This window comes from Dermacentor albipictus, chromosome 1 (assembly GCF_038994185.2).
Source record: "Dermacentor albipictus isolate Rhodes 1998 colony chromosome 1, USDA_Dalb.pri_finalv2, whole genome shotgun sequence".
Taxonomy (NCBI): domain Eukaryota; kingdom Metazoa; phylum Arthropoda; class Arachnida; order Ixodida; family Ixodidae; genus Dermacentor; species Dermacentor albipictus.
The window spans coordinates 90,338,012-90,356,178 of record NC_091821.1 but is presented as its reverse complement, the minus strand read 5'-3'; the positions used below and the strand labels follow the sequence as shown (position 1 = coordinate 90,356,178).

The 18,167-nt window shown below is 47.8% G+C and overlaps 1 protein-coding gene across 6 annotated transcripts in view; it reads right to left on the bottom strand.

Moving 5' to 3' along the window:
- The window catches only part of poe (E3 ubiquitin-protein ligase-like protein poe), a 549,262-nt gene that overhangs the window by 99,654 nt on the left and 431,441 nt on the right, over positions 1–18,167 (bottom strand). For all 6 annotated transcript variants that reach the window (XM_065455076.2, XM_065455078.2, XM_065455079.2 and 3 more), the window contains 2 exons: positions 14,020–14,409; positions 12,616–12,788 (listed from right to left, as the gene is read on the bottom strand). In XM_065455076.2, coding sequence (XP_065311148.1) covers positions 12,616–12,788; positions 14,020–14,409 — 563 coding nt within the window. The remainder of the gene's footprint in view (positions 1–12,615; positions 12,789–14,019; positions 14,410–18,167) is intronic.

Sequence of the window (18,167 nt, the reverse complement as noted above, 5' to 3'; positions counted from 1 at the left end):
TGTGCATCGCTGGGCACGTGAGCGGCCCCAAGACTTACGTTGTGTCACCTCGCTACCTGGCCAGGCATGAAACGGGACGTGATGTGCTATGCCCACTCGTGTCATGCGTGCCAAAGCGTGAAGCCCCGAGGCGGACGACCACCCAGCTTCATGCAGCCTATCGACAGCCAGACTCCCTGGCAAATCGCGGTGTGTGACGTCATAGGACCGTATCCCACCACACCGAGCAGGAACAAATTGTTGCTGGTAGTCACAGATCCCTTCAGTAAATGGGTCGAACTTTTCCCCTTACGAAAACTGACGGCACGAGTGATCATGGATAAGTTGATCGAGGTTTTCACCAGGTTTGGCTTCCCGGAGCAGTTGATAACGGACAATGCGTCCTACTTCACTGCGAAGGTTTTCGTCGACTCGTGCGCTGCACAATTGGCATTAAGCACAATGATGATGATGATGATGATGATTTAGGATTTTTATGGCGCAGCAGCCGTGCAGACTATAATGCGCCAAACACATGTTTTTCAGATTAGCTTATTTCTTCAAATTCTGTAAAATGGTGTAAATGGCCAAGTAAAAATATAAAACCTGAAATGTGCTATAGTTCTTGTAGAATCCCTGTGGTTTTTAAAAAGTTAAAAGTATCTTCATATGGCACGAGTGGTTCATCACTCAATAAAAACATGGGATGGATAGGGATTCTTTTCTCGTAAAAGATCTTAAAATATATTTTCCTCCATTTTTCTAAGCCAGGACATGTTATTAAAAAGTGTAACACGGTTAAAATTTCACCGCAGTGTTGGCATGTTGGTTGTTGTTTGTTATTAATTAAGTAACTATGCGTCAGCCTTGTGTGACCAATTCTCAAGCGACATAATATAACCTCATAAAATCTTTGTCTATGGCGACAACTCCGCCATTCTCTTAAAATTGGTTTAATGCAATGAAGCTTGTTGAGTTTCTCTTGATCCCACACTTTCTGCCATTGTTTCTCAACTGCTATTCTTACAGTGGCTTTATAGTTTTGCCAAGGTAGGCCAACATCATGTAGCTCCAAGTCTTTGGTATGGCCTGCCATAAAATCTGCTCTTTCATTCCCGGGAATTCCTACATGACTAGGAATCCTGCAGAAAGTGACATTTAAAGCTCTCTTGTGGCATTTTGTGTATTGGTTTTGTATTTTCTTCAGCAGATTATTTCTACAAGGTAACCTAGATGCGAGAGCTTGAAGAGAGCTCAAGGAGTCGCTAAATATAACCGATTGATTATTTCCTCTTCTCAGAATGTCTTCAAGAGCTAACGAAATGGCATAAAGTTCTGCAGTAAAGACAGTAGCCTGGCTTGGAAGTCTTATTTGTTTTTCAAATTGATTTGATGTCACTGCAGCGCCTACATTGTCATTGCTTTTTGATCCATCTGTAAAATATTTTGTGCAAAAATTATATTCTGATTCTATTTCTAAATATTCACTTAGCAACGCCTCTCTTGGTGAAGATTGTTTTCTGTTTTTTGTTAACCTAAAGTCGAACTGCGCATGTTCCATCTCCCAAGGAGCAAAAGAAGGTTCATCTTGCAAGAATTTATTTTTTACGTCGTAACATATGTCCGCATTCAGCTTTTGGTACCTGATAAAAAAGGAAGGAATGATTGCCGGTTTGTTGCTAAAATGTATTTCGAAGCGCGGCCTTGTAAACAGTAGTCTACAAGGATGCGTTGAACAGGACAGTACTCTCATTATGTACATGTTTCCAAGAAAAAGCCTTCTGTGTTCCAAAGACAGCTGGTTGGTTTCTGCATACAAGCTTTGTACGGGGGACGTACGAAAAGCGCCGGAACACAGACGTAGTCCAAGATGATGCACCGGATCAAGAACCTCTAAAGCCGACTTCCGAGCTGAGCCGTAGACAAAACATCCGTAGTCTAATTGTGACCGGACAACTGCATTGTATATTCGGAGCAGACATATTCTGTCTGAACCCCATGATCGGTGGGATAGGAGCTTTATTATATTCATGGATTTCAGAGATTTCTGTTTTGCGTAAGCGATGTGCGCTTTGAAGTTGAGTTTCTTGTCAAAGATTATACCAAGAAATTTGTGTTCGTTCTTTACTGTGATTTGTTGTCCTTTAATATGTAATGTTGGGTCCGGTGTGAGCCTTCGGTATTGACTGAAATGTACGCATATTGTTTTTTCTGCGCAAAATTTAAAACCATTTTCGTTTGCCCATCGCACTATGGAGTTTACACCCAACTGGAGTTGGCGTTCGCAAGTAGCCATATTACAAGAGGAGAAACAAAGTTGAATGTCGTCGACATATAAAGAATACATTAAGGAAGAAGGAATAACTGTAGTTATCGAATTGAGCTTCACTAAAAATAGTGTAACGCTCAATACTCCACCTTGCGGCACTCCATTCTTCTGCAGAAAACAGTTGGAGAAAGTTGGTCCAAACATCACCTGAAATGTTCGGTCCTCCAAATAGCTTTTGATTATAACAAGCATGTGCCCTTTTATTCCGTATCTGTGCAGGTCCATTAATATGCCATGTCTCCACGTCGTATCATATGCTTTTGACAAGTCAAAGAAAACGGAGACGCAATGTTGCCTTTGGACGAAAGATTCACGAATTTTTGTTTCCAACCGGACTAATTGGTCGATTGTACTGCGATTGACTCTAAAGCCACACTGGTACTGATCAAGTAACCCGTTACTTTCCAAAAGGTGTGTACAAGCCGTTTGTTAACCATTCTTTCGAATGTTTTTCCTAAACAACTGGTTAAGGCAATTGGGCGATAACTGTTTGGGTCAGAGCGTTCCTTTCCAGGTTTTAGAAGTGGTAGAACTATCGCCTTCTTCCATGCTTTTGGAAAATAGCCTTCCGCCCACAACCTGTTGAAGAGGTGAAGGAGTGTGTCGTACGTGTTCATGTGTAGGTGTCGCAGCATTTCGTAGTGTATGTTGTCCGGACCTGCTGAATGGCTCTTTCCTAAATATATCGCATCGAAGAGTTCAGTTTTTGTAAAAGGACAGTTGTATGGCTCAGTACTATTCAGTGATAGCCGAAGATCTTTCTTTTCTGCAGTGGCCTTTATCTTAAGAAACTCGGGAGTGTAATGAGCATCACTCGAAATTCCAGCAAAATGCTCGCCAAGTATATTTGCTTGCCCTTTAAGATCCGTTTCCTCGTCAAATATGGGGAGTGTGTATTCTGTATGAACACCATCAATTTTTCTGACTTTCTCCCAGACTAATTTACTTGTTGTGCGACTGTTTATTGAGCTCACATATTTCGCCCATGATGTTCTTTTTGCTATCCGTCTTTCCCTTCTAGCCTCACTGCGCTTCTGTTTAAAAAGCAATAAATTTTCATATGCTGGGTACCTGTTTAGTCGAGACCAAGCACAGTTTTGTTTTCTACGAGCTTTATCACATGCATCATTCCACCACGGCTTTGGTCAACGTGGAAGCTTTCCTTGTGAAAGTGGTATGGAGTTTTCAGCTGCATCTAAAATTTGTTTCGTTATTGCTTCACATAAGTCGTCAATATTGAGTGCGATGACGTCATCAATCCTTATTTCAGAGCTCTCCAAAAAAAGAGACCAGTCTGCTTTATCCAGTTTCCATCTCTGCCTTCGTGCTGGCATTGTTGGAGGCGCTTCGATCGGTTTGAGTAATATAGGGAAGTGGTCGCTGCCACGTGGGTTTTCCGTAACGTCCCAAGTAAAAAACCTAGCAAGTGATGGCGTGCCACAGGAGAGGTCAATGCTTGACGTGGATTGTGATTGAGCAATAAAATATGTTGGCTTTCCATCATTAAAAAGGTACAAATTGCAGTTGTCTAAAAATTCTTCTACCATTTTGCCCCTTGCGTCAGTGTGGCTACTGTCCCAGATGTTATTATGAGCATTAAAATCACCCAATAAAAGGAAAGGTTCTGGAAGTTCGTCCACGAGATTTTCTAGTTCTTTTCTTGTGATATTCTTACCTGGTGGTAAGTACAGGGAGCATACTGTTATTGTTTTTTCTATTTGAACCTTTACTGCAACAGCTTCAAGGTTGGTGTTAAGCTTCACTTCACGTACTGGGACTCCTTGAGCAACCACTATAGCGACTCCTCCGGATGCGACTGAAGACTGTTCCCTATCTTTTCGAAAGATGCCATATCGACGCAGAGGTTGTTTATGGCACCCTTTCAAATGAGTTTCTTGCAAACACATAAGAGAAGCCTCAGCGTCCTCGAAAAGATCGTAAATGTCATCTATGTTAGTTCTTAAACCACGGCAGTTCCACTGCACAATAGTAGCCATATTTGATGATGTGTACTATCAAGTACTTCACAAAGAGATCCTATGTAAAAGGTCACAAAGATGACATATGTAAATGAGCAATAAACTTGCTAAAATGCTTTTTAGGTCACGTCTCCTTGGCAGGGGGAATGACCGGAAGTCTACCCCCTTTGTGTTTTCCAGGGGGAATCCCCGACTTTTTGGTTTGCCTACCAGATGTAGGCTCTTTTGTTTGATTCGTGTCCGGCGGACACACTTCCATCATATCATCGCCCTTTGGGCGTTCATCGTTGATGGTGCTTGATGAAGGTGCCGACTTCTTGGAAAGAAAGCGCTCCTTCGGCACCAATGGTGAGGCCTTCGTGGCCTCTACCGCGTGCTGACTGACGTCAGCCCCAGCAGAAGCCTCTGGGCCTCTTGGGAGAGGTTTGCTACGAGCGTCTGTATATTCACTGGGTGGGGAGGGCCGGAGTGCTGACACTTTGTCCTGCAGCTCCACTTGTGTTCCAACTGACACCATCGGCGGCGCACGCCCTCTATGCACAGCCTGTGCGTAAGTACCTCTATCGGCAAACGCGACTCTCTTTTTGGCTTCAATGTATGATATGTTCTCCCGTACCTTCAATGCAATCACTTCTTTTTCTTTTTTCCACTCAGGACAAGATCTCGAAAACGCCGCATGCTGACCAGCGCAGTTTGCACAGTACAGCTCGCTTGTGCACGTTTCATCACCATGGTCTGGTTGACCACATTTAGCACAGGTTGCTCTTCCGCGACCTGACTGGGATCCGTGGCCGTATTTCTGACATCGAAAGCACCGGCGGGGATTGGGCAAATATGGTCTTACTCTAAGGTACAGGTAAGCGGCCTTAACGGCACTTGGAAGCGTTAAGGAGTTGAAGGTCAGCACAATGTGTTTGGTCGGATTTTCAATGTTATTTTTTCTAAATTTAATTCGTCTTGCACATAGAACACCCTGATCTCTCAAGGCTTCTTCGATTTCCTCGTCTGTGCACTTTAGGAGTTCTGCATCTGAAATCACGCCCTTCGCGTAGTTTAGTGTACGATGTGGGGAGACAGACACACTGTTCTCACCGATCTTCTCAAGTTTCTTAATCTGCATGCTATGCTCAGCCGTCATAACTTCGAGCAAGAGGTCTCCAGAATTCATTTTCTTTGCTTTGTAGGTCTCACCAATACACTCGTTAAGTGCCTTGGCGATGAGGAAAGGGGACATGTCTTGAATTTTTCGTTCAGTTTCAGACGTGATGACAAAAAATTTTGTGAAGCTTTCACTACGTTTACTAAAGTTGATTACCTCGGTCCGGTGCCTTTTCGGCCTCCGATCAGGTTTTGCTGAAGAGGGGGTTCTATCCATGAAATTGTACATACTTTCGGCAGCTAAGCTGGCCGCCCACCATGGAGCCCAACATGGGAGTGTATTAAAACCACTAGCCATACATAACTGCTATAACCATATAACCATGACCAAGGAAGGCCACGCCCACATGGTTAACCCTCGCCGCCCGGAATCTTGGAAATGAAATGATAATAATAATAATAATATATGGGGTTTTACGTGCCAAAACCACTTTCTGATTATGAGGCACGCCGTAGTGGGGGACTCCGGAAATTTTGACCACCTGGGGTTCTTTAACGTGCACCTAAATCTAAGTACACGGGTGTTTTCGCATTTCGCCCCCATCGAAATGCGGCCGCCGTGGCCGGGATTCGATCCCGCGACCTCGTGCTCAGCAGCCTAACACCATAGCCACTGAGCAACCGCGGCGGGTGGAAATGAAATGAAGTAAATAGGAGACAGGAAAGGTAAAAAGTGAGAGACAAAGACGAAGATTTGAGTAGAGAGAGACAGGAAAAGGCGACTACCGATTTCCCCCGGGTGGGTCAGTCCGGGGGTGCCGTCTACGTGAAGCCGAGGCCAAAGGGGTGTGTTGCCGCCGCCGAGGGGCCGTAAAGGTCCAAACACCCGGCATTGGCTCAACCCCCAGGATCCCCTTTTCCCCGGACACGGCTAAGCCGCGCACGGCTACACGCGGGAGGGTCCAACCCTCGTGTGCTCGGGTACGTGGTGTCGCAACACACCAAACGCCTGCTTACGCAGACGCCCCTGCGGGGGGCATTAAGCACAAGAAAATGACAACTTACCATGCTCAGTCGAACAACACTGCACGGGTCAATTGCAACATTAAGCACATGCTTGTCGCATTCTCTGAAAGACATAAGGACTGGGATACCTACCTTCCAGAGATCGGGTTTGCATTGCGATCGACAGTGAACCGCTCGACTAGGTATGCGCCTTCTTCTCTCAACCTGGGGAGAGAGCTGCCGAATCCGATGGATAGAGTTCTCGCGGATTGCAGCGGAATGTCGGTCGCGCCGGCAGCATGAGCTGAATACGCAACGCACCTATGTGCCAAGATGACGGTAGCTTTATACAAAGCATGCCATGATCTTCGCACTGCTAGGGCGCAACAGAAGGCGCAGTATGACCGCTCGCATCGGAACGTCCAATACGAAGTGGGCAATCTGGTGCTTCAATGCCAGCACGTTCTCAGCGATTTTAGCAAAGAGTTAACTTGCTGCCTCGCTGGCGCCGAAGTGGACCAGGCCGTATCAAGTGCGAGAGAAGGTTTCCTTGCTTGTTTACCGGCTCGAGTACATGAAAGGGAAGCCGATCAGCGGGCCGGTACACGTATGCGACCTAAAACAGTGGGATGAAGATCAGACCCTCCCTTAACTGCGGTCGGTGAGAGAGAGCAGCCAGAATCGAACAGTGAGCCCGCAGCCACGCTACAACTTGCGTAGCAGGCGGAAGTGATCCGACTGCTGTATTTGCATAGCTCGATAACTGCGAGGACCATTCGTAAGTCCGGGCCATGCTGGCACCTTGTTAGTTCCTGCCGGGAAGCGAACGCCTACCGACAGCAGAGCGCCGAGTATTGACGACGAGTCGTCGTTCCAGTCTTCAAGCAACCACACAGACCCCAACGGGAATGTGGCGTGAACAGTTCAACGTGTTTGTATGCAGTGTGTGCATTGATTGACCAAAGACTCACGAGCACCAGTGTGGTGATTATCCTGAGCTGGGAATCGATGATGCCGACGACCATCCCCTTTGTAATGGGCGTTGACTGTTGTGGGGGTTCCACTCTGCGTGCGGCTAGGGCTGAAGGCGAGCTCCGGATTTAGCCCCACGCAGTTGCTTTGTGGAACTCCCAACCCGTAGCGCGGGAATCCCAGCTACGTCGGGTTCGAACGAATAAGGCAACCAGTGGTGTCAACGGTAATAAAGTTTATTGCTATTAGCAATAGCGAACACTCGTAGAGGGACGTCCTCTCAGTAATAGTAGTAAATAGGCTGGCCTCGTTGCCCGGGATAGTCAGGCAACGTGGTCACTTACGGGTTGTGGCAGGTACTCCAGTCCGGCAGGTTAGGGGTCCGGCCTCAGAGAGAGAGGGTCTCCCTCGGTCGCACTGTTTTGTACCTTTATACCTGGGCGAGGGGAATGTCCTCCTCGCCCGTCAGCTACCTGCCCGCAAGTCGGGAAGGAAGGGCGCGCGCGTGTCGCGAGAGCGAGGGAGAATCGGGAGAGCGCATAGTGCGCCTCTCCCCTGTCTATGCCGGCTCTCGATGAGACGGCGCGGGGGAAGATGGGTGCGTGTGCTCCCCACACGGTGTTCCCGGATACAGCCAGTCATGCTGCTTATCACAATGTCGTTCCACGCGGTGGACTAATCCAATTTGCCGAAGCAGGAAACAAGACATGGCCGTGCGAACTGCCTGCAGTACTCGCGGGTACAACTGACGCACCGGCGGCACTGACGGTGCTACACTGGCCTTGCAGCCGCACGAACCACTACCCAGCGCCCAGCAAGCAACCTCCCAGCTTGCGAAGCCAACACCTGGGGCGCAGCACGGGGAGCCGTTTTCGAGCCGGGACTATGATCCGCCTCGCAAGCCCGAGCAGTGCCGTTGACTGGGCACCTTCGAGTCGGCATCAAGTATCTGCCAGCAGAGGGCTACAGCAACGCAAGCCCGACGCTCAAAGCCGGTGTGTGCAACGCTGCCTTGATCGTGAACCTTGGCGGGAATGGGCGCCCGAACCCCTCGGGCATACCTAGGTGCGTACCATCAACGTACGGGGGGCTTCATAAGGGGAGGAGGATGTAGGGAGCAAACGCACCCATCTTCCCCCGCATCGTCGCGGTTGCGTCGAGAGCCGGCATAGACACGGGAGAGGCGCACTACACCCTCTCCCGCTTCTCCCTCGCTCTCACGACGCACGCGCTCCCTTTCTCCCCGACTTGCGGGAAGGAAGCTGACGGGCGAGGAGGACATTCCCCTCGCCAAAGTAAAAAGGTACAAAACAGCGCCACCGGGGGAGACCCTCTCTCTCTGACGCGAGACCCCTAACCTGCTGGACTGGAGTACCTGCTGCAATCCGTGAGTGACCTCGTTTGCCCGACTATCCTGGGCAATGACGCCAGTCTATTATTACTTATTACAGAGAGGACGCCCCTCTGCCAGTGTTCTTTATTGCTGGTAGTAATAAATGTTGTTACAGTTGACGCTGCTGGTTGCCTTGTTTGTTCGAACCCGACGTAGCCGCGATTCCCGCGCTATGGGTTGGGGAGTACCACGAAGCAACTGTGTGGGGCTAGATCCAGAGCTCACCTCCAGCCCTAGCCGCACGCAGAGTGGAACCCCCACAACGGAAACTGACGATTGCATTAGAAAATTTGTAGTGCCAAGTGGCAGTTGCAGTCTTTCCTTTCAAGTTGCATTCACAGAGAGAGGAGAAAATTAGTTTTATCGCATAACCCCTGGTCCGTATACTTTTGCTCACGAGTGTACTTCACTGTCACATGTATTATATGTAATGAAGCTATAAATATGTTAGCCTTGTTATCCAGCCTCTAGATGCGCTCATAGCTTTTTTCCAGTAACAGCATAAATTCTGTATTTGTTCTTGCACCAATCGTGCAAAATTGTGTGAATGACGGGTACTCTAGCTGGAATGGGAAAATTTGTACAATTTGACAATTTGGGGGGGGGGCATGTTGCTATACAAAATTGCAAGCCATGTAGTACACAAAGCATACATTGCTAGAAATCTCTTGCCTTGCACAACTTCTGAGCCTTCAAAATATATGCAGCAACATGGATTGGTATTCTAGCTAACACTTATTGCGACAATATTTTTTCACAATCCCATTAAGTATTAAATATTAGCAACAACATACTTAAGTTCTGGCAGTCACAATCAAAAACCTAGTTTTGCAAATGCCACCTGCTCTGCAGCCATGACTTCTCTCCACAGCCTATTTCAAACAATGATGTAGTGCAAGATGTAGTGTTTCTTGAATTTATATGTTTTGCACAGAAATCAACAATTGATTAATCACGATTAAGTAATCAATCAAAGACTCACAATAAATAAATAAATGTATATACATTTTCAGAGAATGTCTTGGATCCAGTCATTCAGAGTTAGAAGTTGTATGTATGAAGACGCCTTTTTTTTTTCAACGCTTCAGATGGGGTTTGAGCTGTGTTGGGGAATCGGTCCTGATGTAGGCTAAAAAAATGCAAATGAAGATTTGAAAAATGGAGAAACAAGGTTGGGCCTTGTGGGGATGCACGACCCTCGCGCCTCCCCTGATGTTTTTCCCGCATAGCGCGTCTCCTGTAGTGCGGCTTCGCCGCACATGCGGCGGTCGGAATGGTACAGGCGCAGTCCGAGAGATGGCGCGAGTGCTGCGCTGCTAACGCCGCGAGGTTACTTGGGCGCCGAAAGGAAGGCGCTTGCTCTCTTGGGGTTGGAGACAGCGAGCAGCACGGGACGTGCCGCGCGTGCAGCAACCCTCTTCCCCGGCGGGTCGCCGAACAGCGCGGACATTCCGCGCGCGCGGCGACCGATGCATCTGCGAGACCGCCTCGCGTGGCCGCCTTCGAACGCGCCACGATTCGCGTGACTATACACGCGAACGACCAGGCGTTGGGATCCAGCATGGAGCGAACATATTCGCTCGCGAGGACGCGGTGAGTCGGACTTCTAGATTTGTCGCGCGCCCATCGGCATGTTTTGTGGATAGCAACTCTGCTAGCAGGCATTGATGTATGAAAGGTGCAATAAATGCCCTTGTGATTGTTTGCACTACTGTGTTGTCGTTCCTTTGTCCCAAGAGTACGGTGGGAGAATCCCCAGATCAGACCCCACATCTGGCTGCCCAACGTGGGGCTCTTGGGGCATCGGACGATATTAACAGTTTTGCTTCGTTCGAGACCTTTGTTTGAACCGAAGCGTAGGCCTAGCGTGGATTTTGATCGCTAGCGTCGGCGGCGTGCTTTCTTGAGAGAGGCGACGGTGGCTGTAGTGTGCTTGAACTTGTCAACATGCTAAGCCTTTTTGCAAGTGTTTTTTTTTTAATGGCATTCGTTGGTACGAGAGCCACGTGGTCTGCATCCTGGGAGAGCGAGGCTGAGCGCCCACGGAGCAGTGGCAAGCCTGAAGCGAGTGAGTACGGAAGCCTCGTGGGTGGTCCGAATTTCCTATGTAAATAGCTTCTCCGATCTCTTTGACTCGGATGAAATCGCGGCTCTGGGAGCCGGGTGGCCGCGGGCCACGGGTGCCACTACGGGCTGACTGGTATTGCGGCCTGGCACCGAGCGCTCCGACACCGTCTGGGACGGTGGGCGCCGTCAACTCAGATGCTGTGGGCACCGAGCGGAGTAGGACCACCTCACAGAGCTGACGTCTCCTCGCGGCTGCCTGTTTTGCGCCCATTTTGGGTGTCGTTTGTTGAATGCCGGTTGTTGTCAGAGAAGCGACGCTTTAGGCGTAAGGCTTTACGAAGCTGCCTGTCGCACGTAGAGGGACACAACCTGGTGGACCGCGGCGTTGAGGTGTTGCAATTTGCTTCCCTCATTCAATTTAGCCTCGCACGAATTGAAATTACTCGTTCGACTCAAGGAAGCGAGCTTCGTTCACGTGAACTTAGCATCTGAGTAGCTGCTTGATCACATCGTACCACGTGGGCGATACGCATGCAGAATTCCTCTCCCTTGCACTACTTTAGTGTTTGCCGAGTGTGTTGAGTTTACGCAGTGTGATTGGAGTCACCCCTGGTTTGCCGTCACCTGCACATCGTCTGCGCTGCTGCCCCGGACTACGATCGAGCCACCCCGGGCGATGGTGATGCTGTGGCCAGTTCGGCTGGGCGACTTCGGCGGCCTCCTGTATCCAGCTCACAACCCTCGGCGGCGGACAAAAGAGCCGGCGGTCACCGACAGCTACGGCGGCTCTTGCCAGCAGGGCGCGTCGGCGCGAGCGACGCTTGCTCGTACCAACTACTGCGTCGTCGTCTCCGGAGTCCTGGCTTGGGATCGTGCCGTCGAGGCTGCAAAGCTGCTGCTGTGACCGGCGGACGCCAGCGGTGCACCCAGGGACAATGTCGGCTCGCATGATATGGACAGCATGTGGACATTTCTTCGGCGCGGCCACTGTTACATGTACTACCTTGTCGCGAAGCGCTCGTTGATGTGAGACCGAGTGACATGTTTCGCCGGAATATGTAGTGATTTAAGGTTGGCGGGATGTGGGGATGCGCGACCCTCGCGCCTCCCCTGATGTTTTTCCCGCATAGCGCGTCTCCTGTAGTGCGGCTTCGCCGCACATGCGGCGGTCGGAATGGTACAGGCGCAGTCCGAGAGATGGCGCGAGTGCTGCGCTGCTAACGCTGCGAGGTTACTTGGGCGCCGAAAGGAAGGCGCTTGCTCTCTTGGGGTTGGAGACAGCGAGCAGCACGGGACGTGCCGCGTGTGCAGCAACCCTCTTCCCCGGCGGGTCGCCGAACAGCGCGGACATTCCGCGCGCGCGGTGACCGATGCATCTGCGAGACCGCCTCGCGTGGCCGCCTTCGAACGCGCCACGATTCGCGTGACTATACACGCGAACGACCAGGTGTTGGGATCCAGCATGGAGCGAACATATTCGCTCGCGAGGACGCGGTGAGTCGGACTTCTAGATTTGTCGCGCGCCCATCGGCATGTTTTGTGGATAGCAACTCTGCTAGCAGGCATTGATGTATGAAAGGTGCAATAAATGCCCTTGTGATTGTTTGCACTACTGTGTTGTCGTTCCTTTGTCCCAAGAGTACCGTGGGAGAATCCCCAGATCAGACCCCACAGCCTGAATCAGTGAATCTCGCTTTCGTAGCTGGCCCCAATGGTAGTCATGATGGTCCAGATTATACTACATTAGAGGGCAAAACTTTGTAAGTTAACGCACTGCCACAATTCTCACTCACCAGAGGGCCGTACAGTTGCCAGTTCCTCAATCGACTTGTCTTTGTTGCGTTTAGTGATGGGTGGGTCTGGTTTGATGATTGCTTGCAGTATCTTAAGACAAGGGAGTGTGATGCTCTCCATCACAATTGGACTCTGTGAACTGATGCCCATCAGAAACAACCGCATCACACACCTGCATGAACAAATAAATGCATTCACAGCATCATGAAACAGAGCTTGTAAATCTACAGCTTTTATTTTCTTACTCTGACCATATGAACTATTCAGAAAAACAGTGAAAACACAGTGCTGCATGCTTGTACAATGAATAATTGACAAGCTAATACTCCGGTTGCAAAAATACGTTATATGGAGCATTTATTTCTTAGATGAAGGAGAGCATGTGGCTGACAAAGTTCTACTGAAATGTACACATGCATACGGAATCTGCAATTTCTTATGTTTCGAGAAGGAAAACTCCAGCAATCTGCGCACTTACTTTTAATGCTAAGCAACCACAGGACACTTCTTTGTGGAAATTTATAAAGCAGAGCGGATGCTCTAATAAATGATGGTATTTGTAAGATAGATCTTGCCAGAGGAAGCCATACACAGTTTAATGCTTTTGACAACCCAATCAATACTTAAAGACACACATACACACACACGCACGAAAATGCCATAGTGCAGCTTGTCGAAGGGCCTTTATCGGCAGACAGTACCCCTGCAGCTGGCTGCACATTCCAGTATTCCAGCACTGCTTTGTGGGTGTCATGTAATAAGCAGTAGGGGCTCTTAGTAGCCGTGGCTGTGCAGTGTTGTTCGCAGTCATAGTTTCGTAGTGTTGTTCATAGTTAGGGGTGCGGCCCTTGCACGGGGCTGAACCTTTTGGTTAAAATTGTGCACACTCCGGATCACTGGATGTACCATTGTATCAGAGGTCAACAAAAAGCTCTCGCCATCTAGTAGCAGCATGCGGAAGTATGCATCGGGCAAAAATTTGCAGATGCGAGCACGCGGCACACAGGTGCAGCCCTTACACGAGTCTATACGGCACATCTTGTTCAATGACAGGTGCAGGAGAGTAGACCGCAGAAGGAAATCAAAGCTAAGTAATGATGGACATGTATTAGCGTTCACAATGGCACTTTTTCTTTTCATAACCACAAACACATGCTCTACTGTGAGTGTTTACATGCTGTTCAAGCTGTTAACAATGGTAGGTGCTGCTCACACTTTAAGCATTCATCAAGCTGACTCTACCTGGTTTTTGTAACCACTTTAATAGTGCCATCACAACTTGTGAAAACAAGCAAAAGAATACAGAGAATGGCTTAAAATTTTTATACTCCTGACTGCTAGAAAGCCAGGACAGGGTATGTTAATGAGATATCCAAAAGAAACAAGGACTTTTATGTGTGTACCTTAGCCGCTGCTCCCAGCATGAGTCCTCCTTCTGGAGTGACAGAGCCAACAAGGCCACCTCGTGACGGACTGCCGCTGGCAAGTCAGGGACACCAACTACGACTGGTGGCAGTGTTGACATTGCCTCATTGTTGTCTCCTTCTGTTGGGGTAGGTGGCGTGGTAGCAGCAGGCACTAGAGCTAGGCAGGGCTGCTGGGGTAAAGAGGGCGCCTGCCCACCACGCAGTAGAGCAAGTGAGATGCGCTCCATCAGCAGTCCATTAAGGTGGTCAGTGGCTTGGGGGTTGTCGCGTGTTAGCAGGCACACCAACTGGCCAACTTGTGACCAGCCCTGACGAAGGTTGTGCTCCACCAGCTCCCCTATCAAGCCCCGCTCACACAGGAGTTGCCTGTATACACACCAAAACAAAACAAAGGGCAAAGCTGACAGATGGCCTAGAAAGACAGCGGAAAAGCTACGCATTTATCTATTGTGCTAAACTGGCCATCTCAGGTGAAATAGCTAAGCTTCACTGCACACGAAAATCTGTACGGGCGATGTTGATTTCGATGTGCTAAGCATATGGGCCTTTGTTTTGCAAACACTGCTTGCTGCCCTTTAAAGGGAAGCTGAAGCAATTATAATGTTGGACAAAGCATTGCTGTACAGGAGCAGCCACAGAGATTATAATTTTAATGTTTCTTCCCCCAAATGGCAATAGATGTGTGATGTCAAGCAAAATAAATATTTCAGCTGCACCACCCACTGCAATCACGACAGAATTGAACAGCAAGGACTGCAACCGACCAGACGTTTGTCATTGTGGGTGTGCAACAGCCGGTGAAGTTCGTTGCACGTCTTTCTGCGTGAGCTTCACCACCTTCAAAGCCGTATGCCTATGCTGGTAGTAACTTGTTTTCTCACTTCTGCTGATTTTATTGCGAATCAATTATATGGACATTCCAGGCGAATTTTCATCGTCAGCACCATTGCGATGTTCAATTTAAAGTCCAAATGTGATAACATCGTGGCTGTGCGTCATATGCTGTGGGTGCGAGTGTGAGCTGAGAAGAATGGTGGCTCAATCTCACATGTGCAAGGGAGAAAGACGGCAAGGAAGCATGCAGTCTTCCATTGTGCACATGACATAAGGGGAGGGGGTTACTTTGGCGGTGGCTGGGTATGGCATAGCTGAATGCGGCCGCTTGGGCCCTATCATGAAAGCCACTTGCAGTCGGTACAGAGCCTAGGCGCGCCGAGGGCTCATGTCTTTGTGTGTGCTATGTCCTCGCCACTTAATTTGTGCTGAAGCGAGAGTTAGCAGGAAGGGCAATTTGCTCGCTCGCTGCTGCAGCTGCTCTTCCTCATGACAGCATTTTTGACAGTGAGTGTCTGCGGTCATCTAGTGTTCATGATCTAGTGCTCATGTGTGCCTGTGTGTGCATGACAACTGTCTGTTAATTTAGTTCGTAAACAAATGCTTACAAAGTTATAGAGTAAATAAAACTACTATCCTTAGTATAACTGTAAGAATTTGCTACCAAAACCAATGTTTCAGCTTTCGGGCAAAACTGTGCCATTTTTCTTTTTGTTCCCAGTGTATGCAGTAAGCTACAGAGACGTGCTGCACAGTGTTGATTGCACTAATGTCTTTGTGTGTGGTGTATGGATGCATGAAAACCAGTTGTCGCAATGTCAACCACTCCACAGAGATAACAGCACCTTGCAGCGTAGTATATTGTGGCAGTAAAGAAGTATTTTGAGCTTAACAGTGGCACCATACTCTGCTCAGACCACTTTCATGATATTGACTACAGTATATTTTGACTAGAATGTTAGCCTACCACTCTAATGTTATGGGCAGCCAGCCGGTCAATGCACTAGCTAGCCTCTGCCTTTCCCTCTGTCCTTCCTCTCTCTCTCACGAGTCGCATTGAAAGCTTATTTCACAAACACACAAGAAACTTATTTCATGATGTGTACGTGCATGTGCACTCTGCCAGTGTATGTGCACACTGACTTTTTCTAGTTTCCTTTTTGGGCAGACTGCCTCATTGCCGAGTGTTAAATGCAGCAGTAAACCAGAAATAGGACATCATATACAGTTTCTTAAGGAAAACAAGGCTTCCTGCATCATACACAGTGGCTGAACATTGAAATGAAAGACTCCACCCCAGGAAAATACACAAGTTCACAAGTTTTCACAAGTTAAGCAATGCACCTTTGTTAGCTCTAGGCAGTTTCAAAATTTAGTCAGTTAAATTCACCTTAGTGCACTGGGCACAGCTGCACCTATGCCTCGTAAATATTTTAAAGCTATCTGGTGCTGTTAACTTTGTCCAATCATATTTATACATGTGCTATTTTAGCTGTTTACTGCATAAGACATCTTTGTTTCATGAAGCCAAACTGTCCATTAGAGCAGGGGTAAGAAAAAAATTTAGCCACTGTTTTTTATTAACTCTGTACAGAAACTTGTTTCTTGTTAGTATATTAAGATATATGCTTTATTTTTTGTGCGAAAATAGAAATGTTTACTCAAATTTGTTTGTTACCTCTGCTAACCAGTGCAGTGAGCTTTCATGCTTGTTGTTAGTTCACTATATGCAATGAATTGCACTTATATTTCGTGCAAGCAAAATTTTCCATCTATTACTATGGCACTATCACTCGTACTATGACACTTTTTTGGAGGCAGAGTTTATCTGATAAAAATCTTTTCCTCAACATCATCAAAAAACAAACTTTCTGGTGAAAAGAAACACTTTGACCAACTTAAATTCCAAGAGAATAATTTTTGCAAATGACTGGCCAATCACAAACAATTAGTCCCTGTGGCACACTTCTCGCTAAGTAGATGGCAAGCGACAGCATGACGCCTCTTACAAACAGATACATATCTGAACCCGGTGGCCTACCACCGCTAGTACCTGGACCTTTACATGGATAGATGGAGATTCTGCAAAGAAAGGGCGGTCCTACAACATATGGTTTGGGCTTGTCTTCAGACAATCACACAGTATAAAAAAGACTAGAGAGCAGCGGGAGACCGTGTTGCTCAGCTGTGCACCGGAAGACCAAATTAAGGCAATCCAGCAGGGCCGAAAATACCGCCAGGACCCAAGGGCTCGAGGCTGTCATCTAGGTAGAGAGGCCTAGGTCTCATAAATCTGCTGTACTAAAATAAAGCTTATTTCTCCTCCTCCTGCAAGAAATATGCTACACAGTCAACTTCCTCTATTTTGACCCTGCTGGGACCGATGAAATAAATCAATGATCCGGTGGGTAGAATTAGACAAGGTGCAGAAGAAAGGCTGACACACCAATGATTCATTTGGCGGTGTTAACCCAATACTAACATGGCCCTGAATCAATGTGCACCGGCTTTCTACAAGTCGGTACGAGTAAAAAAGACATAGAAATGACATCAAAGCTCCTAAACGAAATATAAATCTAATGTGCACCCAACTTTTTAGCAAGAAAAATGGGCAAGAATCTAATATGTGTTGCACAATGACAGCCGGTTTCCTAAAGCCAACTTCAACTTAGTGACACGGTATGTTAAAGTCAGCTTCGCCGCGATACAGCCATGTTATGCGGTAAAGCACAGAAACGTGGTTTTGGTGTTATACTTCACTGCACTGTACAGGCAATTTTCGGCCAAATTTTCTTGGGGGAAAAAAAAAAAAAATGCGCGTAAGAATTGGGTAAATATCGTAACAGAAAATTCTAAGTTGCCATTATTGCTTGAAGATCTTCCTAGGGAAGGCTGAAAGTAGGCATTTTTGACAGGAGACGCGTGTTCCAACACATTCACTGTTCCCTAAGCTCCTCTGAGACATGCTGCCCCAAAAGGTACTGCTATTTAGGTCACCACAGGGGTTACACGCTTGCAGGCTGACTGAAAAACTTCTAAACATATGGCTAAGGCCAATTTTAGGATCAAAATAATGAAAGTTCTGGCCCATAGAAATGCATGCATGCTATCCGGGTGGGACCTTCAGTCCTGATCGAATCAACCAGTGTAAAATGTGCTGTAACAGTCCACTGTACCAAATTTCTTAAACATTTCGTGCTCCATGTACCTGTAGTACTTCTATCCATGTAATTTAGTGTCTGCAAATTCTAAAATGGTGGTGGAGAATGATATCGCAAGTAGAGCTGTTT